The sequence below is a fragment of the Bos mutus genome, chromosome 7 (genome assembly GCF_027580195.1).
Source record: "Bos mutus isolate GX-2022 chromosome 7, NWIPB_WYAK_1.1, whole genome shotgun sequence".
Taxonomy (NCBI): Eukaryota; Metazoa; Chordata; class Mammalia; order Artiodactyla; family Bovidae; genus Bos; species Bos mutus.
The window spans coordinates 58,954,738-58,980,239 of NC_091623.1; the positions used below are offsets into that span (position 1 = coordinate 58,954,738).

General features: G+C 58.3%; 1 protein-coding gene across 1 annotated transcript in view; it reads right to left on the reverse strand.

The window, feature by feature from the left end:
- Positions 1 to 5,609: 5,609 nt before the first annotated feature.
- The window catches only part of KDM4B (lysine demethylase 4B), a 120,792-nt gene continuing 100,899 nt past the window's right edge, over positions 5,610 to 25,502 (reverse strand). The window contains 13 exon segments of the mRNA XM_070373876.1: positions 5,610 to 7,494; positions 8,475 to 8,567; positions 9,034 to 9,153; positions 9,428 to 9,610; positions 9,613 to 9,855; positions 13,444 to 13,552; positions 13,734 to 13,789; positions 14,055 to 14,131; positions 15,660 to 15,882; positions 17,945 to 18,123; positions 18,683 to 18,803; positions 19,080 to 19,507; positions 25,299 to 25,498. Coding sequence (XP_070229977.1) covers positions 7,318 to 7,494; positions 8,475 to 8,567; positions 9,034 to 9,153; positions 9,428 to 9,610; positions 9,613 to 9,855; positions 13,444 to 13,552; positions 13,734 to 13,789; positions 14,055 to 14,131; positions 15,660 to 15,882; positions 17,945 to 18,123; positions 18,683 to 18,803; positions 19,080 to 19,507; positions 25,299 to 25,498 — 2,209 coding nt within the window. The 3' untranslated portion in view covers positions 5,610 to 7,317.

The following is a 25,502-nucleotide window of genomic DNA, read 5'->3' on the forward strand; positions in this document are numbered from 1 at the left end:
TGTCTGCCTCCCCTGAGAGACTGTGAGCTACCATGGACAGAAATGTTTTGGTTTTTTGGCCTGTTTTCTTCCCCTGTGTACCCTAAGCTCCTGAAATGGAACCAGAAGCAGTGGCCCCCTGCCAGAGTTCACATTCAGAGTGACTGAATGTAGACAGTTCGAATGCAAACTTTCACCCCTACATTAATGAATCAGGATTCATCTGTAAGGAAGATGAATCCCTTCTCCCTCGGTCCATTTATGTATCAAGTCAATTACTTATAGCAGTTTGGATATTTCACTCTATTACATTATAACCTAATACTATCACTTTTATTATTCAAATTCTTCTAGTGTTGGTTCTTGGGAGTGGCTTTGGTTTGGGCTCTGTTTGTATATACAAATATATATTCACACACACATATATCTCCTTACTTTCTGGCAACACAAGATGCTCCAGATTTACCTTGTGTTTCCCCTGCTCCATGCAGCATAAAGTTAATGATTTCTCCAAGAAGTTCTCGCTCCTTTTATTGGAGAATGGTACTTAGAAACCAAATTGCAGGTGCCAGGGATGCTCATTGCTGCAAGAGAATCAGGCTATCCATGCATACAGACGTCTATATTTACTTCCACGTCTACCTCTACTGTTACTATATCTATCTATCTAATCTTTCTCCATGTATCGAGGACCATGAATTAATACTGGGACTTCTGGTTCCAGCCCAGCACATGGTTTGTTCTACCTTCCCGCCTTCTTGACTTATCTATAATTTCTTTCTCTGACTGAGAGGAACACAGCTCTCATAGTCTACAATTTATTGACTTATTTGTCCAGCTCCAGGATTCACATAGGTCTTCCCTGGTAGCTCAGCTGGTAAAGAATCGCCTGCAATGCAGGAGACCCTCGTTCGATTCCTGGGTTGGAAAGAAAGGCTGAGAAGGGATAGGCTGCCCACTCCAGTATTCTTGGGCTTCCCTGGTGGCTCGGCTGGTAAAGAACCCACCTGCAATGTGGGAGACCTGGGTTTGATCTTTGGGTTGGGAAGATCCCCTGGAGGAGGGAATAGCTACCCACTCCCATATTCTGGCCTGGAAAGTTCCATGGACTGTATAGTCCATGGGATTGCAGAGTCAGATACAACTGAGCGACTTTCACTATAAGGGAGCTACAGCTCGGCCTACTTGGGAAAACCAGGGTTTCTACTGGAGAACAGAATTGGTGTATAGGTATTTTTGTTTCTAGCCTAACAGTAGCCACTCAAGACACCATCTCAAAAGTTACTTCGATCAGCTCCTTTCTCTCTCCCTCCTTTTCATTTACAGCTCAGTTGGGTTCATGCGTTACTGTTTTCCATTTTGGGGTTCCCACCACATTCTGGATGATTTTAACTAGTTATTGTTTGGGGCATGTGAAATAAAGACTGTAAGAGTCAGAGCTATTTCAGAAAGTATACTCAGAGTGGGTCATCCCCTCTTTACTCCAGCTACTGTGTTCCCCCCTCCCCTAATTATTTTATACCCCATCCCACCAGCCGTTGTAGGTCACCAACGTCCTTAAGCTCTTTAAGACCCATCGGCCTGTCAGGCTCTAGGCTGAGCGTGGGGGTTGCCGATAGGGCAAAGACTGTGTCTTTATGCTCATGGGGTTCACAATCATGTAGGGGGTCACTGGGGCTGCAGTGAGGGGAGGAACCTGGAGTGGCTTGCCTGGGGGCTCCCCCCAAAACACGATCATGCCCTACTTCCCCTAACTTGTGACTGTGACCCTATTTGGGAAAAGTGTCTCTGCAGCTGTGACTAAGTCAAGGATTTTGGGATGACAAGCAGGTCCTGGATGATCCAGGTGGCCCTAAATCCAGTCACTGGTGTCCCTGTACCAGAGAGAGGCTGAGGGGCACTGGAGACAGAGGAAAGACACAGTCACACAGATGGTGTGTGAAGACAGAGGCAGAGGGTGGAGCGACACCTGGGGCCACCAGAAGCTGGAAGAGACAGGAAGCATTCTCCCCTGGAGAGAGTACAGCCTTGTGACACCTGGGTCTCAAGCTTCTGGCCTCCAGGATAGGCGAGGAATGAATGTCTGGTGTTCTAAGCCACTGGTTAATGGTGATTTGAAGCTAATATGGGGTCAACAGAGCAGTAAGTGTCCTGGGGCCAGTGGAGGTCACCTGGAAGAGCAGGGAGGGAGGCTGGCCTGTCCTGGAAGGACCCCTGCCCCCTCCCCCAGGAAGCTGCTGGGAAAAGAGCCATCTGTCCGTCGCCCAGCAGGATGGATGCTACACCAGAGAGACGCCAGGCACCCAGACACTCATCCCTCCTGGCCTCGCCTCTGCCGGCTGCCGGGTGTCACCCCTTGCGCCGCCTATGGCAGCAAGTAATTCTTATTTTCTCCATTAAGGGAGCAAAAGTGCTCTGGAAATCTAATCCATAAATAACACTCCCTGGCAATGGTCCCCCAGCCCGGCTGAGAGCTGCAGGGCTCTCTGAGCCTGGCCTCTGGGCCTTTTAGGGTCTGTCTTGGGGAATATTTCTCCCTGTGGTGATCTTGGGACCGTGGTTCTATGTCCCTGAGCTGTCTCTCTGGGGTGTGGAGCGGGGCAGCCTGGATGGGTGGCCAGTCGAGGAGGCGGGACAGTTGGTGCTGGGGAGAGGGAGGAGCAGGCACACCAAGATTTAAGCACCAGCATAAAAGCTGTGGCTTCCCTGGTAGCTCAGCTGGTAAAGAATCTGCCTGCAATGCAGGAGACTCTGGTTCGATTCCTGGGTCAGGAAGATCTGCTGGAGAAGAGAGAGACTACCCACTCCAGTATTCTTGGGCTTCCCTGGTAGCTCAGCTGGTAAAGAATCTGCCTGCAATGCAGGAGACCTGGGTTCAATCCCTGGGTTGGGAAGATCCCCTGGAGAAGGGAATGGCTACCCACTCCAGTATTCCAGCCTGGAGAATTCCATGGACTGTATAGTCCATGGGGCTGCAGAGTTGGGCATGACTTTCACTTTCACAAAAGCTGTGAATCATGACAGTGGGGCTTAGAGCCAGGACTTGTGGACCACAGAGGCCCAGACCCACTGTCACTCTCTGCACTGGCCAAAGGGGGCAACTTGGGGAGGTGGGGCAGCCCAATGGGCTGGACAGGGGGCGTGTTTGGGCTTCCCTTCAGCAATCAGCAGGATGAGCAGGGATGCTCCAGATGTGCTGGGCGGAGCCCCCAGTGGATGAACGACAAATGGATGGAGGGGCCCAAGCCAAAGTCCTCTTTCCACCAAGCTCTTTGCAGGGGTGGTCTGGGGTGGATGCTATAGACAGTGAGCCTAATCAGGGGCCTCTGGGAGGTAAGGTGGGTCTGGGCATTGAGGGATGCCCCACGGAAAAATGATTCTGTCACAGGCACAGATCAAGTGTATAGAGGCTGCCATTTCTCACTTGCTCTATGTCTAAAATGAGCACAACTTTTTCTGTAAAGGGCCAGATAGTGTACGTCTAGCTCTTGGGGCACCAGGCGGTCTCTGCTGCTACCGCTCAGCCCTCCCTTGTAGAGCAAAGTCTGCCATAGATGGTACTCAATGAATGGGTGTGCCTATGTGCCAACAAAACTTTATTTGTAGGAGAGCCGGATTTGACTTGAGGGCTGTAGGTTGCAGGGATCTTGACCGAAGAGGCTGGGGTATTCCATACCATGTACCACATCCCTCGCCTGAATCTGACTGATCTCCGTTGAGGGGTCAGATCTAAATATCACCTATTTAGGATCCTGACAGGTCTCTGTGACCATGGCTTACCTTCCATCTCTGCAATTTCAGGGCACATGTCAAAGTTGTATTTATGATGCCTTATGCTTTCATCACTTGCCTGCTTTCCTGAACTCTATAAACTCCAGAGAAGCAGTGACCTTGCCCCCCTCTTCCTCAGCCACCTCCCAGGTCCTGGCACAGGGCAGTTGATATTTGCACCTGATAAATTTATCTCTCAGACTCCAGTGTTGGGCCCAGTGCCTGGATGCCACAGATGCTGTAGGTTCCATGCAGCTGCTCAGTCGTGGAGTCAGCCTGGTATCTTGGCCCTGGCCTCAGTCCACGATGGCCTGTCCCAAATTACCTCCCCATTTTATGATGTTTCGGAGAGCATGGAGAACAGAGATCCATCTGCAACCGTGCTGAGACCACCTGGGTCAGCCATTCACGCTGCTGCTGTCTGTGGCCCCCTCCTCACCACTGAGGACGGACATCCGCCAGGCCCCGGGGAGGGTCAGAGGACGCTGACTCACCTGGTCAGTGTTGCAGAGTCCCCTGTAGCAGATGGGGAAACTGAGTCCTGGGGGCTTTGTTGCGGGTGCCAGAGGTAGCATCTCTGCAAAGGGGTCGGAGAAGCAGGCTGAGGGTGGCAGTGGCTGGGTGGATACATCATTGGAGGAAATTTGCTCAGGACACAGCACCCTTAAGGATGCCCATTCTGCAGAAGAAAAACTGAGGCCCTGAGGGGCGCCCTGTCCATGGCCCTCAGGCCCATCTGCTGATGTCTCCTAAATGCCTTCTCTCAGCCGTCGGCCCCATGTCCAGCCGTGATAGCCCAGCTCACCGCAAAAGCCATCTTTCGAGATGCTCCGTGTTTCCATTCTGCCCTGGTCCCCAGGCTCCCACCTCACCCCATGGTCTGTCCTCCTCTCAGGGGTCAGAGGGCACCAGTGAGCAGAGGCGGAGTCAGGCCCCGCCTCTCCTCTGCCCACAACCCTCTCAGGCTCCCACTTCCCTGGGGTAAAGGCCCCAGTCTTCCTGCAGCCCACAGTGCCCTGCGTGACCTGTCCCATCGCCTCCCTGCCTTCGTCTCCTCCCTCTCTCCCCCTCCCTTCTCCCCCTTGCTCTGCTGTAGACACATGGTCCCACTCAGCTGCTCCTCCAAAACACCAGGCATGGGTACTTCCCTGGTGGTCCAGTGGTTAAGACTTGGTGCTTCCACTGCCAGGGGTCACGGGTTTGATCCCTGGTTGGGGAACTAAGATCCCACAAGCTGTACAGGAGACGAAATCCAGGCACGGTGCTGCCCCAGAGCCTTTGCACTGACTGTGCCCCAAGATGTCCCCATGCCTCACCCTCTCATCTCCCTCAGGACCTCCTACTGTTTACATCACAACTGACATCCTGTTTTATATACCATCTATCTCTCCCACTGCTGTCCCACCTACTGCTGTATCCTGGGTACTGGCCGAATGAGTAACACATTCATGAATATTGGGGGGGGGACAGCCTCACCCCACGTGGACCCTGCCGTCTCACATATGCCCAATGGCTGCCCACCACAAAATACGATCCCTGGCTCAGGTGTCACAAGAACTGGGCAGGGGCTGGGAGGGCAGCGGGGAGAGGGCCTTGCCCCAGGGAGACTTGAAAGCCTCGGGGGCCAGACATCTGTGTGGACACAAGCTTCTGATGTCTAGCTCTGTAAGGAAATTTTCTCCATCCTGGAGGCAGAAAGCAGGGGCTGTGGGGCCATGTGCCACCCTTTTGGGAAGAACCATGCCTGTTCCCTCCTGGAGGGGGCACCCAGAGCCCACCCCAGCCTGGAGACCGCTGCCCGGCTCCTGGGCACCCACTCAGAAAAGAAGACAAAAGAAGACGCTGCAACCACCTGGAGCTGTAATTCGCAGTGCTCACGAGCCTTTAATTCATTATGAACCTAGAGGCAGGGGAATTAGGCAAAAATACAGCGCATCCTTAATCTCAGGTGGAAAAAAAATCAGGGTGGGTGGGGGTTTTTGTTTCTTGCTTTCACACATAGACACAGATATACCTTCATGGGGAAAGCACGCTCCCCCTTTGCTGCGCCACTGCCTGTCTGCACAAGTGGTCCAGGAACCCACCATGGATGGGGTGGAACCCAGAGGGACTGGCCACAGGGGTGGCCCACCTGCCCGACCCGGAGCCACAGGGGCGTCTGCCTGCTTCTTTTTATTCTCTTTACAATATAAATAGCATTTTCAAACTACATATGAACACAGGGACAGCGCCCCGGGGCAGGGGCCTGCTGCATGCAGAGGGAACCCCCACATTCCGCTGACTCCCCGGCACCTCCCGCCGCCCCGCCCGCCCCTCTAGGGCACCTGCCCTTCCCCCCACCAAGGGAGCTTCTCTCCACTTTCCTTACTTGGTTCTCTCTGGCCTGGCAACTGTTAGAACCTCTTTTTTAAACTTAAAAAATCTTTATACAAGCAAATGACGCTTTCACCCCCTCTGCAGGGACCACGGGGTGGCTGAGATGTGGTGGGGGCACCATTCCTCCCCTAGCCTGGAATGACCAACATGTTTTTCTGCCTGGAAATTCAGCCCATAAGCCTTCCGGGGCAGATTTCCTCCAAGCTGAAAGCCGTGATTCCCTCTCGAGAGCTCTCTCTCCCAGACACACAAATCCACGCGTCACAGAGATCGTACAGGATGTACCAGGCCCTCGGGTTGGGGAAGACCCTCTGCATATGTGTGAGCCGCAGCCAGACCCCTGAGGGCCGCCCACCCGCGGCCTCAGCTGGGAGATGGTTCTTCCCAGGGGAAGAAGCAGAAGATGGAGCCACCAGAAGAGAGCGCATTTATTTTGCAAAAGGCCACGCAGAGAAGGGGGAGGGCCACCAGAGGAACTGCTAGCCTCCCGCTGGGTGCTGGCCACGTGGTGCCCGCTGCCCAGACCTTCTCGATCTCATGACTGGGAGAGAGTGAGTGACCTGGCACCGCCTTCAGGGTGCCCAGGCGTCCTGCCCTCGCCTCCCAGTGCCCCCAGGCCTCACTGCTGCTACAGAGCATCCCCATCGCTCACAGCGAGCGAGACCAGAAAACATGACAAACAAAAAGCTGAGCTGCTTTTATCTTGGGCAGCTCACCGGGTTCTGAGAAAAAAAGGACGTTTTGTTTCATTTCGTTTTGTTTTTAAAGCCACAAATCTAGAAAACAACTTTGGGGTGTGATTTTTCCTTTTCTTTCCTTTTTTTTTCTTGCATTTTTTTTTAAACAATAGGTATTTATAGAAAGAACCTCACAAAGGTGATGTATGTACAGAAGTCACAATCTCCACGGCTGCTCAGGAGGCAGGCAATGCAGTAGCACCTTTTACGAGAAGAAGAGCTTACGTGGTTTACGAATCTGGGTCAAGGGGGTGGTGCGCGCACCCCCGCCAGCCCCCCAGAGCCCGCGTGGCCCTGCTCCCTGAGTCCGGGGGCGCGTACGGCGTCCTGCTCGCTCCTGTCGCCGAGGTAGCCTCTCGGGCTGGGAGGCGAGGACAGGGATTCACAGCAAGCAAACGCCAGGGCCCGCCGCGCCTGCCTTGCTGGGCCGAGGGCTCACGGGCGACCGGCGGTCCTAGTAGGGGGCTCCGGGCCAGCACTGCGCCTGCAGCAGGCTCTCCATGAAGGCCGGGTAGTCCGGGTTCCGCCCTGAGTCCTCTGCGGCGCGAGGGGTGCCCACCCGAGGGCGCTTGGCGGCCTTCACCTCCTCTCCAGAGAAGACGCTCTCCTGTGGGGCCCCTGTGCTGACCGACTACAGGGGAGCAGATGGCGTGGGGGTTAGTGCGGAAAGGGCACTGTGGGCGGAGATCTGTGTCCCCCAAGGTCCAGTCCTATGCTGAAGCCCCGCCCCAGCACAGCACGATGGGGTCAGGGGTGAAGAGGTCATGAGAGAGTGGCCCTCGAGAACAGGATCAGTGCCCTTATAAAGGGACCCCTGAGAGCGCCCTCTCTCTCTCCACTACGTGAGGACACAGAAGGCAGCTATCCACAAACCAGGGTCTGCCCTCACCAAGGCACTTACTGGTGCCTTGATCTTGGACTTTCAGCTTCCAGAATCCTATGAGATTGTTTAAGTTGTCCAATGTGGTATAGCAGCCAGAATGAATTGAAATACAGGCTGTGCTTGGGGGCCTGGCTGGAACAAATGCCTGCCCTGCTGGAAGCCACTGGCCCTCGGCTGCTGGGGACAGCCCCTCCCGCCTCTGCCTGAACCCCCACGCTGTTCTGTGAGTGACCCCCGCCCCCCGCAGGCAGAGGAGGGGCCTAGCCTCCCAGCCACTGGCCCCCTAGCAGGGTGGAAGCCCTGCCGTCCACAGAACATGGGAGGCAAGGCTGGGTTGCACACAGGCCGTTGGTCTGCCTGGCAGCTCCTGTCTGTCCCCCAGGGAACCTCGCATCTGAGACCCCCACCAGCTCTGACTCGGCTCTCCCACCCACAGCCACAGCCCCTGATCCTCAAAAGTTTGCCTCTGGGTTAAATCCAAAAGAAAGAAGATGGCGAAAAGTCGTGAGAAAAGACCAGCTTCTCTCATTCCCTTTTGCATCGCCAACGTGCAGCTGCGATCCATGCTTAGGTGCTGCTGTCTCCTCCTTACTGGCCAGGCCAACTCTCCCACTGCCCCTCCTGCCTCAAAACCAGCAAAGGCCAAGGCGGGACTCCAAGGCCGCCTGGACGGGTCGCTCCCCAAGGCAGCTGTGCCTCCACCCCCGCCCCAACTCCTGGCCACTTACCAGCCGGGACCGGACCCTCTTGGGGAGCTCCTCATCCAGGGTGAAGATGTCACCACGTTTCACTGTCAGCTGGGACCCATCCTCGAATTCCACCTGCCAAGGGGATGCAGTTCAGCTTGCATCCCCGTGCCCAGCTTGCATCCCCGCGCCCACCCACTCACAGTCGGCTTGCAGGGCGACCGCTGGGAAAACAGCACAGGGTCATCCATCATTGTCTTTGTCACTGGGATAGGGGGTGATTTTTCTTCTAAGATTTCACACGTCAATAACTTTTCTTACACGATCATGAGAAAAAACTCACAATCAACTTGATTTTTTTAAAAAAATCAGGGGCACTGAATTGTACATTTAAAAAATGGTGAAAGCGGTAAATTTCGTTAAGTATGTTCTACCACACACACACACAATCGAGAAGACATCTCCAAAGGGGAAAATATGGGACAGTTAGAAGACCTTCCCGCCTGCACTGACCTCAGAGGATAGCTCCACAGTCCCCAAAGGACCCTGCTGAGGGCCCCACCCCAGGCCCCACCATACCTGGCAAACAGGACCCCCTCACCTGGTAGATGTGACTGGTCACAGAGGAAATGAATTTGGCCCTGTAGAGGTTGCCATCAGTCCACCGGAGCTCCACGAACTCGCCCTCGGGTGGTGGGCCCAACCGGGCACAGTCTCTACTCTGTGGAGGGAAAGATGGGATGGGGTGAGGGGCGCCCTTGGCCTCGGCCACCACACTGGCCTGGGCTAAGAAAGGCCCCATTTGGTAGAAACATCCCAGCCAGAGGAAGGCGGTGCTCTCAGCTTAAACTGTCAGGGTGAGCTATGGGCGGGTGCCTGGGGTCTGCTGCCACCCTGCCCTGTGGCCCACCCTCCTGCAGGCAGAGCTCTCCAGCAGCGTGAGGAACCCTCCCAGCGTCCTAAGGGCAGTGCCTGCCCCGCCCCTTGCCGCTCACAGTGATGCTCTCTGGATACAGGTTGTCGCTGTAGGATCCGTCATCAAAGTTCACTTCGTAGAAGGTCTGCGTGGTGGTGCCGATGACGCGGCACCGGTAGTAAAGCCCGTTGCGGTTCTTGGTGATGACCACCTGGCCCAAGGACACGGCCCTCATAACCTGGACCTGCAGGTGGAGGGGATGTCAGAACACAGCAGGACAGCGGGGCCGGGGAACAGACTGTGGGGCAGATGGGCACTCACGCTGTGGCCCCCCGACTTGTGCTTGAAGCAGGTGATGGAGACGACGTAGGGCCAGTCGTCCGGCTCCATGAGGACGCCGGCGGCGTGGGCGCAGGTCACGTGGAAGGAGGTGGAGCAGTGCTCGCAGGAACACTGGATGCAGGCGCCCGACACTTTCTTCATCCGTTTCCGGCAGTACACACATTTCTGTGGGGACACGGCAGTGGGAACAGGGCTCCGGCTGGCACTTCTGCCCCCTGGCGCTGGGAGCCCCTGCCCTACTGGGCCCCTAGGTCTGTCTCCTGGGAGTGACTCTGAAACCTGAAGGTGGAGTGCAGGGGCCTGGCCCCATGGAGGGGTCATCCTGGGAGAGTCTTGACCACCCCAGGCCCACCAACCCAGCCTGCAGCTGGTCCCCAGGAGCACCTCTAGACCTCTTTTCCACCAGCCCCTCCACACAGCTGCCTGAACAGGCACCTTGCTACCATGTAGAGGGACCCTGAAAACAGCACACTCAGTGAGAGAAGCAGACACAGAAAGACGGTGTGATTCCACTGATGGGAAACGTCCAGGATAGGTCGATGCACAGAGACAGGCGGCGGGGTTAGGGGTTTCAGGGGCTGGGGGTGGGGTTGGCAGTCACCCAATTGAAGGGGGTGGCGTTCTTTCTGCAGTGATGGAATGTTCTGGAACTAGCTAGAGATGATGGTTACCTAAATCTGTGAATGTAGTTAAAGCCACTGAAATGGGGATTAAAAAAAAAAAACATAATAGGAGATTTTATCTTAATTTTGAATGAAAGATGCTGCAGTGTAGCCCTTCATAAGGAGGGGCAGGGGGCCCACAATGTGGGAACACCCGCCTGGGCGACCTGCCCTGCTGGGCGTCAGCTCCCAAGCCATCGACACTGTGCCCGTGCCCACACCCTGCCGCCACTCAACAGCCACCTGCCGATGACTCTGGGCATTTAATAAGCTGGCCTTTATCGCTCCGTAAACCACGTTCAAAAGCCAGAGAAGCCCCACAGCAAGGGTGCTGCAGGAGTGCAGCCCCGTGCCGATCGATGGCAATGAGATCTCATTATTAAACTGTCGATCCCTGATTCTCCCGCTGGCCTGTGTGGGGGGAGGGAGACACATGACATGGCCCTTGAGAACTGGGCTCCGCACCAGAAGGCAGAAACCCCACAGCCAAGGCCCGGGAGAGACCTGACAGTGTGGCCAGAGGGGGCAGCTCGTTGCTCTGAGTTTCCACAGCATGAGGAAAGCAGGCCAGGCCCCCATGGGGCCATCTGCCAGGCGACGAACTCAGGCTGCCTTAAGGGTGAGTCCTGTGTCCGGATCTCCCTCATTGGAGGCTGTGAGGTGGGGGCAGGAGATGGGGGGTCAGGCGATGGTACAGGAGGGACCGTGGGAGAAGGCTGAGGGCCACAACTGCTGTGCCATCAGCCATGGAGGCCGCAAGGCACAGTCTTATGTCTCAGGCCTTTCCCCCTAAAGCCATTCCCCGCCGCCCCTTGCATTCCTGCCAATCTTGTCAAACACATCCACTTTCCCTCCCATCAAGATGTGACACCGCAAGGCAGAGCTGAGGAGAAGGGCAGAGCTGGTTTGAGCACCTGCCCTGACAGCCTCACGTCTACTGCCCCCTAAGCTGATCCGGGCTGGTGAGGGGGTGAGCAGCAGGCTCAGGCTACTAGCTGGCTGGGGTAGCCACCACTCACCAGGACCAGCGCCCAGAGAATCCTGGGGACAGAAGGATGGGCAGATAACCAGGTATGACCGTCCCCAAGCCTGCGGCTAGCATGTGGCCCCGGGAAGGCAGGCGGGCGGCCGGGCAAGCAGGAGTTAACTGCCAGCTTCCTTGTGAGGCTCCATTAGGCAGTACAAGCGAGCCTCGTGTAAAAGGATTTTTAATTCATCGTTACAAGTGCCGGTAATGAAGAGGCTGCAAGCTGGAAATGTCAGATGATCCATAAAGCGTCTGGGAGGCAGGATCTATCCGGTGCTGCACACCGCGCCATCACTCCACCTGAATAATGAGGTCTCTGCCGCCTGTGTTCCTGGAGGAATCACTGCCGCTGCGGCCTCTTCCTAATACCCATCCTGACCAGGCGGGGCTGGCACTGGCCTGAGCCCCACGTTAACTGACAAGGCCCCTTCCCCTCCCACATGGCTCCCACCAGCCACCCACTTTGCCCTGCCTGGAGGCCCCACACCTAGGGGCTCCAAGGTGGTGCCTCTGAGCCTTCACTTGGGCCTCCTCACCAGGCTCCCCAATTGCAGCCTTGTTTTTCTGCCTCCTGCCCGCTGGAGGCCTGGAAGAGCCTCTGTACCCAGGCCCTGTCCCAGGCAGCTGGGAAATAAACCAGGCAAGAAGAACAGCCAGGATGCTGTCCGTACCCCGGGCCAATGACCCATCTCCTGGGGCCCGTAAGACACATCCCACTCCCCACATGTCCCCCACAAGGCCACCCTGCAGACTCATAGGTGGTGATGACCTGGGAGCAGGAGCTGGTGCTCAGACGGCATGATCAGCACTTCCCGCTGTGGCCCAGCTCATGCTCCCCATACAGGGGATTGTTAGCAGCCCCATTTTATGGAGAAGAAGACTGGACACAGAGAGGTCAAGGAATCTGTCTGGAGTCACACAGCTGGCTGGTAGCAGAGCTGAGAATGAAAGCCAGTGTTTGCTTACTGACTACGGCCCACTGCCCTGAAGGCTCCCCCAGATCGGGGGAGGGTGGGGAGACATTATCAGAAAGAGCCGGAAGAGTGAAACTTGCAAGACCACTCCTGCCCAAGGATGGCTGTGCTCCTTAGAGGAGCCAGAGACACTGCTCCCATAGCTGAGGAGCAAAAAAGGCAAAAAAGCCCAGTTTAAAAATGGGCAAAGGACTTGCCTAGACATTTCTCTAAGAAAACATATAGATGGCCAACAGGTATGTAAGCAGATGTCAACATCAGTAATTATCTGGGAAGTGCAAATCAAAACCACCGTTAGAACAGCCACCATCAAGAAGACAGGAGATAGCAAGAATTGGCGAGGACAGAGAGAAAAGGGAACCCTCACACACTGTTGGTCAGAACCCACATTGGTGGAGCTGCTACGGAACACAGTATGGTGGTTCCTCAAAAAGTTAAAAACAGAACTACCATATGCTCTGGCAATTCCACTCATGGGTCTTTTGCTGAAAGAAAGAAAATCACTATCTTGAAAAGATATCTGCACCCCCATGTTCACGGCAGCACCAGTTACAACAGGCACGACCTGGCAACAACCTAAGCATCCGCGGAGAGAAAACGAAGATGATGCAGTGTAGAAACACAATGGAATGCTACTCGGCCATGAAAAAGAAGGGAATCCTGCCATCTGCAGCAACACAGATGCACGCTGAGGACATGCTCGGTGAAATAAGCGAGTCACCTGCTGCAAATCTCCACATCCAGGAGGAAGTGAAAACAAACTTACAGAAGCAGAGAGGACAGGCGGTTTCCGGGGCTGAGGGAGGGGAAACTGGCAGCTGCTATTTATCATGTGTGAGTTTTCAGTTAGGTCTGATGAAGATCTTCTTGGCTATTATGTTCTTAAAATTCTATTTGGCCACCAATTCCAAGTTAAGCAAGAAAGAACTGGGCAGAGCGCCGGTGGATTTTCTGTGTAAAAACCAAGAAATGGAGCCACAGAGAGCCACCCCCTACCTACTCAAAGAGTAACTTGCTGGCCACAGTGAAACCACCTCCAGGCTCCGAGGCAGCTACCCAGGCCCCCGGGGCAGCACTCAAGGGCCCCTACCAGCTTCCACCGCTGCTCAGGAATGCCGCTAATGTCCACGGGGTGACGCTCCATCACGTTCAGGAACCGCACTTCCGGCACGGCGATGGCGCAGATCACGTGGACCCACCTGGGGGAGGAGCGGAAGGGGCCGGGGTCACAGGCGCGCCTTGTCCCCTCTAGGGTCATCTCAAAGCTGTGGGCATGGGTCTGCCAAGCCGACAGGACCTCATCTGCTCCTGCTGGTCCTGCCCCTGCTCCGAGTCGCCCCTCAGGTACCCCCATCCCCTAGAAGGGGCCCTTCCACCCACCTCCGGTCGGTCGTCATCTGCAGGGCGCCTCCCCGGAGGTTGCACAGGCAGCACTCCTGCGGGGACCAGACAACTCGTTGAGGGGTGTGCAGGGCGGGACCGCCCGCCTGCTGCTCCGGAATCTGCTCCGGCCCCCGCCAGCGGTCCTTACATTTCACACTAGCGGCCACCGAAGCGATGGGCTCCACCCGAGACCCAAGGAGGTGAGGCAGCCAGCCCAAGGTCTCCCCGCGGGATCGGGCGAGCCCGGGGCCCAGGCCCGGCTCCCCCACGGGCCGCGCCGGCTTTCAGAGCACCACCCCAGCTGCAGGGGCGAGTTACCGCAGTCCAGGCGTGGGCCGTGCACCGGGAACACGTCCAGCCCTCGTTGACCAGCTCCGGGCGGATGCCGTAGCAACCTACAAGACAGGGCAAGCGCGTCTGTCACCATGGCTGCGGGCAGGCTATCAAAGGCCGGTGGGGGGAGGGCAGGGGGTTCCGGATGCAGGAACTGCGCTCACCACCTGCTCGGCCTCAATCCGGACCACTGCACACAGAGCCCGAGAGTCTGGAAAGGGATGGGGAAGAACAGCAGGCTTCCCCCCACCCTCTGCCGCCAGAGCTCCTCCAGGTCTGGAGGCTCAGCCTGGCCTTCACCCCCTACCCCAGTCTGGGAGGAGCTGAGAGCGCAGCAAGGGGACCCAGACGTTGCATAAGATGAAAAGTGGGCCTTGGACAGTTCAGAACCATTGATTCTGAAAGTACAGTGAGAGGCTCTGGAATTACCCAGGGAGTTGGCTGTGGGATGTGGCTGGGTTCACAGATGGGGAGGGGGAATGCAGGAGGGGTGGAGGGCCATGCCCCAGGGCCCTGCCTCATCGGCGCTGCCACCCAGCAATACTGCAGGGACCCTCAAGCAGCTGGGGCTTGTTGCCCACCAAACGGGCTCTGAAGTCTGAGGGGGCCATCAAGCAGTACCAGGGGGTCCCAAAGGAAACTCCAGGAGAGAGCAGGACAGCAGGAAGGGGGCTCTGTGTCCTCACCGAGGCCCTGAGGGCCAGCAAGGTACCCCTGAGAGGCCCCCGCTCTGTCCTCTGGGCCCTCAGCCGAGGTTGGACCCCAGGGTGTGGTCCTGGCTCCTGGAGGAAGTGCGGGCTCCCCCTCTGCCCAGGGATGGGTCCCAAAGGAGATGCCTGTCCTGAGCCTTCTGACTCCTAAGCCTTCTCTCCACTGATGTAGCTGGGCGGGGCCCCTCGAGGGAAACAGGGTGGTGGGCTCCACTGCTGCCATCTGCTCTCCCCCAACACCCAGGGAGTGTGTCTCAGAGCCAGACCCCAGCCAGGAGACAAAGCCAGCTCCGGGCAGGCCTTGGCAGGGGCAGGCGCCAGACAGAGATGTACGGCCAGCTTCCTCCACAGGCCACACCGAAATTAAGCATCTCCAGGAAGCTTTCTCCCCATCCTGGACCACAATCTGATGTTCACCACCCCCTTCCACCCAAGAAGGGAACAGACATCCATCTTTCTATCCCTGGTAGGTTGGGCTTTCAGGATTTGGGGGAGAGGTGGTGGTGGGGGGATCACCGACAGCAGAGATAAATCAGACTCCTGGACCTCTGCAGAATCTCAGCTTTACCATCAATTCCAGCCTCAGCCCCAAGGCATGGCATTTAAAAGCGTCACAGACCCTGATGGGGACCCGATCTGCTGCCCCCCCCAGGCCTTGGGAGGGGAGGGCAGGCCACAGCGGAACCTTCCAGAAGGAAGTGTCAGGCAGGCCTACCTTGACTGGGGGGCAGCAGGACGTCTGCCCCCCAAGGATGGAGACCCCAATGCCATGACACCAGGTCCTGCTATATGCCGGAAGCAGCAGCCAGAGGGAGGGGCAGCCCTGCCCTGCAGACACTCTGCCCATCTGCAGCCCCCCAGGTGTTGGCCCAGCACTCACTGGCATGGACCTGCAGGCAGCACTTGGCGCAGGCGATCAGCGGGCTGGTCCCGTCGTCGCCGATGTAGGAGTTGGCAGGGAGCGGCTCCGTGTTCTCCCCGCTGGCCGTGAAACACATCTCAGGGATCAGCGGCCGCGTCTTCTGGCCGCTTCTGGAAGGTGGGATGGCCGAGGAGCCCTCCCCGAGGGCAGCCTGGGGAGCCTCCTTCTCAGTCTGCAGGGACTGCAGGAATGGATGCCTTCAGCAGAGAGCCCAGCCTAGGCAGGCGGGACCTCTAGCCCCAGCTCACCCTACTGGGACACCTGTGGCTGCCCCACCACAAGTTCTCCCTGACACCCTCCCAGACCCCAGCCCTGCTTCAGAAGCCCCCTGAGAGATCCTCCTCTAGACAGTCAGATCGTGTCCCACCCACCCGCAAGCTCTCCCACTTAAGAGTTACATCCAGACCCAGCACAGACGCCACCCCACAGTCCTTGACCAGTTTGCCCCCACTGCCCTGGGCTCGCTCTGCTCCAGCCACAGGGGCCTCCTTGCTGTCCCTCCCCAACACCCCAAATGCCAGGCTGGGTCCTGCCCCAGGGCCTTTGCACATGCAGTTCCCACTGCCTGGGGTGCTCATCTCTCGCTCATGTGACCAGCAGCCCCCAAGCCTTTGCCCACTGTTGGCCTTGTGGTCCTGACCATCACCTGATGCCATGTTACCTGTGTATCTACACTTACGACTTGCATGCCATGACAGCTGTACCCCAGTCCCCCAAGCCCCCCAGATCCAATCAGATGAAGAGTCTGTGATGAAAAATCCAGCAACACTGGGCCTGTCACAGGATGGCGGGGCTCCCAGATGAGCCTCCTTGGTACCCCCAGAGTGAGGGGAGGACGCTGCCTAGCTTGAGCAGAAGGAAAGCGGTCACCAGGACCACTGGTCTGACGTACTGTATATGCGTGTATGGGGGGGTCCACCTTGGATGAGGGGACTGGCTAGTTTCCAAACAGGCACAGCTCTTTCCATGAAGCAGGACGGGCAGAGCCTGGCCTTGACGCTGAGGGCTGTAGCCGTGGAGGCCCACCAGCACCATGGGCATGATTAAGTTCAGTCATGATGCTTCACCTAGCCACTGGAATGAAGGAGTTGCGCCTCTGAAGCAGACGTTCCCAGCGCTGATGCCAGCAGCACGCCTGGCGCAGATGTCCGGATGGTACATCCTACTTGTTTCCACTACCAGCTGTTGAATCGCTTAGGGATGGCAGGTCCCGGCCACTCAGAGCAGCAGGGCTCTGGAGACAGGCATGCCACCCCAGCATGGTGCACAGACCTCGGTCAGCCCAGCTAATGCATGGAAAACATCTGGCACTAAGCTAGGAGCTAGGGATCACAAAGCAAGTGAGATCTGATTCTGTCCTCCAGGACTGATAAACAGAGGGCAGGAGCAAAAGCAGAGGTGGGCCTGAGTCAGCCAGGGACAGCAGATCCAGGAAGGCTTCCTGGAAGAGGTGGCAAGTGCGATGGAACCAAAGAATGTACAGAAATCCACCTGGCCAGGCAGGGAGCTGGGTGAGTACATGAGAGATGCTGGGGGACAGCACAGGGCATACTATGAGGGGGTGGCAGCAGATGTCACAGGACAGAATGGCTATGGGGCACGTGGAGAGGCCGAGGACTGGGCGTTTCCATCCGGGCCGTGCGTGGTTGTGATGAGACGCTAACAGGAAGGGCAGGAGGCAGGCAGCAGTCAGGGCCAGGGCCAGAAACAGGTGAAGAAGGAAACCTGGCCGCGGACGGCTCAGGGCAGAACATGGGGAGAGGCCAGGTTCATGACTTGGGAACTCAGGACAGAGTGGGGGCTGTGTGTGGGCCAGGCCACATGGGGAGTCTTTGCCTGGCTCCAGCCCACTGTCACCAGCCCCATGCTGGTTGGGCTTCCAGACTCCTGCTCACCATGCAGGCCCTTCCCTGGCCCCGCTCCTGGGCCCCGGGGTCAGACTGAGGGCGTCTCAGAGAACAGCGCTTCCTGCACTTGTATCCTCTGTGATACCTATGAGTAAGTTACCTTCCAGTGAAACTCAGACCCCAGGCTCTCTCCCTGTAGCCCTCACTGGGGCCTTAGCTTCATGCCCCGCCAGCCAGGCTCTCCCCTGAGCCCACTGTGGCCCCAAAAGCAATGGGTTCTTAGTCCCCGACACCCTCTCTTCAGGGTGCAAGGGCTGGCTTCCGGCGGAGTGCCCACAGGAGCAGGCAGACACGCCCGGCTTGGTGTGGACCTGGGGTCCCACAGTGCCAGCTCACCTGGCTGTACGGGTAGAAAAGAGTGCAGATGGCGCAGTAGGGCTCTGTCAGGGCAGCTGCCGCGTTGGACTTCCTCTCGGCCTGGAAGCTGGATGCTTTGTTCTTCCACTGCAGGGACATCAATGACCTCAAGGCCTCAGGGTCACCCACGTCCTCGTCCCCGGAGAAAGGGAAGGATTCTGGAGTAAAGGGGAGTGGGGAGGGGCGTCAGCACTGAGGACCCCACCTCCCAGTGTGCTCGGGGATGGGTCCCCGTCTCAGGACCGATCCTGTCTGGGGACAGGACACAGGGTGGTCAGGCCATGGCAGGGGGGCAGAGACCCCTGGAAGTTGGGTGGGGACACCGTCACCCCCACGTCCTGTAAGACGGAGGCCACAACAGACATCCATCCCGCCCAACCTGCCATCTGTCACTGGGCGGGCCTCTGCTGGCCGTGGTTCCCGGCCGGCTGTCCCCAAGCCCCCACGGCCTATTCCTGAGTTCCCTGAGGACACTGGGGCGCCATCCAACCTGGTCTGTATTGGTGGTCCCCAGAGATCCGCCCAAAGCAAGGTGCTCATTTATGGGGCTTGGGAGCTGTAGAATAGGCAAGGGACACTTCAGCCCTGAGGCATTTGAGGAGAGGGTCTGATGCTGCGCAGGGGCGCTGGGGTGAGAGTGAGCAGGCTGGATGGGCGGGCGGCAGAGGAAGGCGGGGCAGGGACCCAGCAGAGCCAGGGACCCCCTCACTCACTCACCCTCGTCACTCGAGGCCTCCTGCTTGACCACGGACAGCGGGGACCGGGTGGGCGGTCTGCCCAGAGGGTGGCGCCGGCTCTTCTTGATCTCCATTTTCAACTTGGAAAAGGTGGACGGATTCTAAAACAGCACAGGAGGCCTCTGAGGGGGCAGCTCTGGGGCCAGAAGCAGGGACTGCTCACCGGGGCCACAGCCCGGTTCCAAAGGACCCCAGAGTCCCCGGTCGGGGGCAGGAGACCCCAGGAAAGTGCAGTCCAGATCCGTGGTGGTTGCTCAACCACATCTGTGTCACTGGCCTCCGGGATGGGAGCCACAGGGCCCATTTGGGACAAGCGAGACCATGGTCAGCACACAGGGGTGGGGGACCCCCCCGGCCAGTACCCACTGCCCCTTTACCTGCCCCTCACTAGCTCCGCTCTCCTCCTCGGGCCCCGTCAGCTCCATGGGGGTGGCCTGCTCCTTCCAGGTGGGGCCTTTCTGGGCAAAGTGCTCTGAGGCCTGCTGGCAGGACACGCGGCCCTTGTTGCCGGTAGGGCCGGGCCGAGGTACCACGTACAGCATGGGGATGACAGGACGTGGCTTTGCCTCTGGCTCCTCGCCGGGGGCCTTGGGGGGCACCACATTGAGGGGTGGTGGCAGGGGGCTCTCCTCAGCAGCCTCAAGGCCAGGGGCGGGTCCCGGGATGTCCAGCAAGGGCGCCTCCTCGGTGAACTGGGAGGACGGGGGCGGTGGCAGCAGCGGGTGGTGGGGGTGCAGGGAGCCGTAGCTCTTCTTCTTCCGGTCACTCTTGGCCTTGGCCAGCCGCAGCTTGCCCCTCCCGTCCTCTGCAGGGAGAGGAGAGACGAGTCAGAGGCAGGGACCGGGGCACTCCAGGGGTCAGTGGCCAGGAGCCCCCTTCCAGCCCCCTTGCCCAAGACAGGCCACCCTCCCCAACCCTGCCCAAGGAACCTGGGCTTTGGGCAGTCCCACCTGCAACCAGGTCCCCTGCCAGGCAGCATAGCCGGAAGCAGCGGCACCCTGGCCGTGGGGTTCTGCCCCGGGCCCAGGGAACCTTCTGGAAGAGCACCGAGGGTGTCCTCGCACGGGGCACCAAGTCGAGCTGTCGGCAAGTAGCTGGGGAGAGACCCACTCTAAAGGTCCTTCCAAAGGGGAGGGGGCAGAAGCAGGATACATTTTCTTTTCGTATATCTGGGTTTTCCCTCTTTCTATGGCTAACACACACAGCTTGTAGAATTTTTTAAAAGCAAAACCTTAAACAATAAGTGGTTCCATGTGTAGGGGACAGAAGTGTCCTCAGGGCCCGGAACACCCTTTGGCCCCTGGGGGCCAGCACTGGGAGGGCTTCCTGAGAGGTGATAGAGTGGGGAGGGAGGTGGGCAGTGTCTTCAGCAGCATTTTAACTCAGGGCCACAGTGGGCATGCAGCTCCTGAAATAAACGGAACTGAGTGGTGTAGCCGGAGGAGTCACGGCCCCCAAGGCCGCCCACGCCGTAGCCCTAGGACCTGAGGACGTGGAGCCAGACACTGGCAGCGGGGACTCTACAGACAGGGTGAGCCAAGGATCCCGAGGTGGACCCCACTGCTAACAGGGGTCCTCAAAAGCAGAGGACCCCTCTGGGCTCAAGGAAATGCTGGGCTGCTGGCTGTGAGGGTGGCGAGAGGCTGTGAGCCAGGGAGGCGGTGTCTCTAGAAGCTGGAAAAGGCAGAAGCCGGTGTTCCCTGGAGCCTCCGGAGGGACTAGCCCTGCCCACGCCCGGATCTCAACTCAGTGGGATCTGTGTGGGACTCCTGACCCTTAGGAACGTCAGACAAAAAGAGAGTTGCTTCCAGGCACCAAGTCCGTGGTCATATCATCACACAGTCACTGGGGACATGTGCAGGTGGGGGTCTCCACAAGGCCTGCACAGCCTCAGGGACCCCTGCCCACGAGGACCAGCAGCCCAGCACAGCCCCTGGGCCCCGCCTGCCCACCTGGAGAATGGGCACCGAGTTCAGGCCCTCCCTGCCTGGCCTGCGTCCCCATTCTCGCGACATCACATGTGTGACAGTGGTTGATGCCCAGAAGACAAGTTGGTCATCCTGCTGCTGGTACCCGTGAGCTGTCAGTGCCGACGTGTCACCATCTGGGCCCCCGCAAACCAGGCTGGGAAAGTAAGGACTGCTCGAGGGGAAGCACTGGTCCTCTTCCTGCTAAACCCGTGACAACGGGGTGTGTGACAGGGTCTGGTCGGCCACCCGGCATCCACGTTACCTCGTGCTATAAAAACCTGTCCAAATATTACCCACGTCCCTCAGCCAAACACAATAGCACAAGTGGGACGATATTCCTGAGGGCAAGGCCATCGTTTAGTCCTTGACTATCCTGACCCGGGAAGGGGTCAAACAAGAATCCTCTCTCCCTTCCTCCAGGCAGACCCCTGGCTTGAGCGCTGGGAGGGAGCCAACTCCCACCAGTGGCCCCCACCGGGTGAGCTCAGAGCCAGCCTGGCCTGCAGTGATGATGGCCCCTCTGTCCACTGCTCACCACAGCCCCGCAGTGATGGCGGGCCAGCCTGCAGGTCCTGGGCAAGCAGCCAGGCTTTTCAAGAGATGCTCAGAGGAGGGAGTGCTCGCCAGTCCCCACGCCCTCTGGCCCTGAACCTTCCAAGGGCAAGGACAGCAGCAGGATCCCTCATGCCTTCGCCTACCCAGAGGGACCCCAACCACCAGCATCCCAGAAATCGTGATCTGGCTGAGGAAAGGGCAGACAACCTGCTCCTCCCTGACAGATGCTGGACTTGGAAGGTCCTGGCAACGGAAGGTCAGCCCCCTGTCCCCGGAGACGGGGAGGGTGAGACGGGGGGAGCACTACTCACAGAGCTTGGTGACAGCGGCCGGCCCCAGGAGGCGGCCACGGCTGAGATCTTCTGACTTACAGAAATGGCCCTGGGGCTGCCCAGACATGCAGCACAGGCTGTGGGGTGAATGGCTTTGTTTTCTGAGGAAACCACTGTCCCCTCCGTCTCTCAGACAGCGCAGGCACACGGATGTTAGTCTGAGGAGGGGGTTCACCCAGAGGACCCTGTGAGGGGACAACCTAAGGCCAAGAGGGACACTGCAGTGGGGAGGGCTCCGTCCTTACGCCATGGGGACCACCGCAGCCCAAGGGGAGCCGCGTGTGGAAAGCCCCTCAGCTGGCCTGCCTGACAGAGCTGGGATGGTGACTCCAGCACACAGTCTCTCTCATGCCCCCGGGTGTTGCGGGAGCAGAATGGCAGGGATCCCTCTGCCGGCAGAGGCGTGGGGGAAGGGAAGTGACCCAGGATGGCTGCACGGCCCCTCCCCTGCCCTCGGGCAGGATTCTGCCTGGGAGAAAGGACAGCATTGTGGGGGACAGGCAGGACTACGAGCTCTGGGACCAGGCCTCCTGGAGTCCCAGTGCAGCTCCTGCCACCCCCAGCTCCAGAGCTGCGAGAAGGGACAGCAGCCATGCCTGGCCAGAACTGGCCAGACAGCCAGGCAAGAGGAGGGAGACCCCCGGCAGGCCAGGTGGACACAGGCTGCCTTTCTGCCTTCTGTTCAGGGCTTGGCCCAGGGCCCAGGCTGGGGGCAGGGGAAGCTGATGGAGCAGGGTGGGGGCCCGGGGCAGCCGGGAGGGGAAGCAGCCCCCGTCCCCAGGCCCAGCTACACATCAGCCAGCCTCACTCCTCTTGCCCTGTGGTGTCCAGGCTCCTCCATCCTGCCCACCCCCTGCCTCCTCTGTCAGGCAGCCTCCTGGGTGTGAGTGGCACATGCTGTCCTGATGCAAACAGAACAAAGACTATCTTCATGCCCAAGGCGGTCGTTACACTCATAGCTTTGAGAGACATTAAGCTGGCACGAAAGCAAATCTAGAAACCACTTTAAAGTCTTCCACTCATTCCTGGACATGTTTGCTGACACCCCAGCTGCAAGCACTTATTTATCTGACGCGTTCAGAGCGATCTTCCACCAAGGGCTCAAGCGACAGCCGCTGACCAGAGTGCGGTTCCTGGCTGTGGGAGCCTCCTGCCACACCCTGAAGGGATCCCTTCCTCTCTCAAGGGGCCCATGTTGCAGAAGATGCCCCCAAACTCCAGCTCCTTCTGTTTGGGGAACAGGCTCTGGGTTGGAACAGGGACAGGGTGACGAGTTGGGGAGCAGGGTCGCCTCCCTGGGAACGTCCCCACTCTTCTTGGGTCCATAGCCACAAAACACGGAGCTCACCAAAGAACGTAGGCCCTGCAGCCCTTTGGAGAAGCCCTGGGGTTCTGGGCTGGGGCCCTAGAAGTAGAACAGAGGGAGCACAGAAGCCATGGAGGCGGGCACGCATCCTGCACGGTCCTCTCTGCACCACGTTTCACTCTCAAAAGGACACAGAGCCCACCCGCCACATCCCCCACTGTTTAGGTGGCAATCTGCTTAGAACAGGGAAAACCAGAGAGGAAACGGAGTCTCACCACGGAAGAGGCCTTGCTGAGCATGGGCGTGAGGCCAGCTCTCGGGATCCCGAGGCTGGGGCAGTGTTGCTGCAAGGGACTGCGTCCAGCAGGTGGTGATTGGGGCGGGGGGGTGTCCCTTAACAGTCGATGGGATGAGTTACTAAGATGAGGTCATCATTGGGGTGGGCCCTCTGCCAGCATGACCAGTGTCCTTGTGAACGGGCAAGACAGAGACGGGCTCACTGTGTGAGTGTGAAGTTGGCTGTCTACCAGCCAAGGAGCGAGGGCAGAACAGACCCTCCCCCATGTCCTCAGCAGGAGCAGCCCCATAGCCACCCTGACCTTGGACTTCTGCCTCTAGACAGGAGACACTGCGGCGTGGGTTCCTGAAGCCGACTCGGGGCCTGGATCAGGGCGGCTGAACAGACTCGGATGCTCCTTAAACATCCAGTGTCTGCCTGGCCTGTTTTCAGAACTTTAAGTAACTGGGATATGGGTGCAAGTATTACATACGAGGCTGCGTGTGAAGATCGGTGGCCCTGGGGAGGAGTGGTGGTCTTCACTGCAGCCTGGGACAGCTCCTGCCTCCGGTCTTGCAGCCCTGACCTCTCCTGACTTTTCCTTGGGCCTCCATCCCTCTGGCTGCAGTGAAATCAACATCTTTGATCCTTGAGCTGGGGATCCACCTTTACCACCAGGCGTCCTCCTAACACACGCAGCCCCATTTGTGTTTGGTTCCTCCTTGTCTTTCAAAAACATCTCTGGTTTTCCCCATAAGGTCTTATTTCTGGGGAGATTTGCTCCAGGCTGCATCACTCTCTGGTTGCTTTTATCACAAGTGGGATCTTTGTGAAAACCACGTGTTCTGTAAACAAGTGTGATGCTGCTCTGGGTCTATTTCTATGGGGTGATCTCGCCTGCGCCCAGATGGTGCCAACATGTGCTTCCCTCCTCCTGGGCTGCCTGCCTCCCCAGGCTGTCCAGACTCTCCTGGGTGGAGTTGGGCTGTTTCATGATGCCCACCGGGTGAGCAGCATGCCAGGCTATCTGGGGACATGCACCAGTGTATGATTTCCCAGGAAACTTTCTGATCTCCCCTGTCTCCAACTCAGGAGGCCCCTCACAGGGACACGCCCCCTTCCAGCTGGTGGAAACATCCGGGGTTCACGCCTGCCACACACACAGCCTCATGGACAGTCACCTCGAACACCATATCATCTGTGACACCAGCCTCAGAACCCCGAGGAGAGCCTGACCCCAATCTGGGCAGAGACCATTCTGGACTCATAAGCAACAAGACACAGTCCTGAGGACAAGCCGGAGAGCCTGAGTGGAATCCTCCAGCAACCTACAGCCTGTGATGGGGGCCTGAGGCAGGGCTGCCTGGAAATCTGCCACCAGCCCCTAGCCTCACCCAGCCCTTCCTTCACACCTGGGGGGCAGCTGCTACATGCAAACATGTGAGCAGCTGAATCTGAAAATGAGGAAAACGAAGCCAGCTGTGGAAAAGAAAAGCGGCACATAAAATGTGGATGTGGTGGATGTTCACACACTCAAGGAGCAACACTCTGTGGCTAACAGCCCCCGGGCGTGTAAAGGGCACAGTTCTGAGACACCCTACCATGGCGCCCAAATACACTTTTCTGTCCAACACCAGCAGGGAGGCGGGCAGCCCCACCACAGGCATGTCCAGCTAACAGCAGGCTGTCCTCTTCCCTGACTGACCAGACAGCACCCGTTACGGACTCAATGTCTGTCTCCCCAAGTTCACGCTGAACTCCATGCCTCAGCGTCACGGGGCTGGGAGGTGACTGAGTCATGAGGGTGGGACCCTGGCGAAGCATCAGTGACCTTAGCGACAGAGGGTCACGTGCACACCAGGAGGCAGGCCCTCCCCAGAACGGGGCCACACCAGCACCCTGAGCTCCAGCCTCCAGCACCAGCGAGTAAAGCCTATGACTCTGAGCTGCTGGCCTGTGGACGCTGTCCCAGCCGCCAGACGGGCTAGGACAGCCTCTCTTCAGTTTCTGGGAGGGGAGGGACTTTCTGGAGCGCCCCCACCTCAAAGAATGTGCATTTTTAGAAAGCACCATTCCTGCCCACGAGGCACACAAACTGGAGTGTTAAAGCGTGGGCCCTCTGGCCCGGCCAGCACAGGCAGCCAAGCTAGACTGACCTTCTGAGCCCTCGGCCTCCCGGCCCTGTGGCAGCAGCTGGGCTTCCTCCTCCTCCTCCTCTGGGTCAGCCTCCGGTGCTGCCTCCTCTTTCGTGCTGCCTCCTGCCTCCTCCAGGAGGGCTGCCCCGGCTGCCCCCTCTCCAGGAGACCTGGGGTCGTCGGGCTTGGGCTTCTTGGGCTGGCTCCGTTTCCGGTGAGACCTGG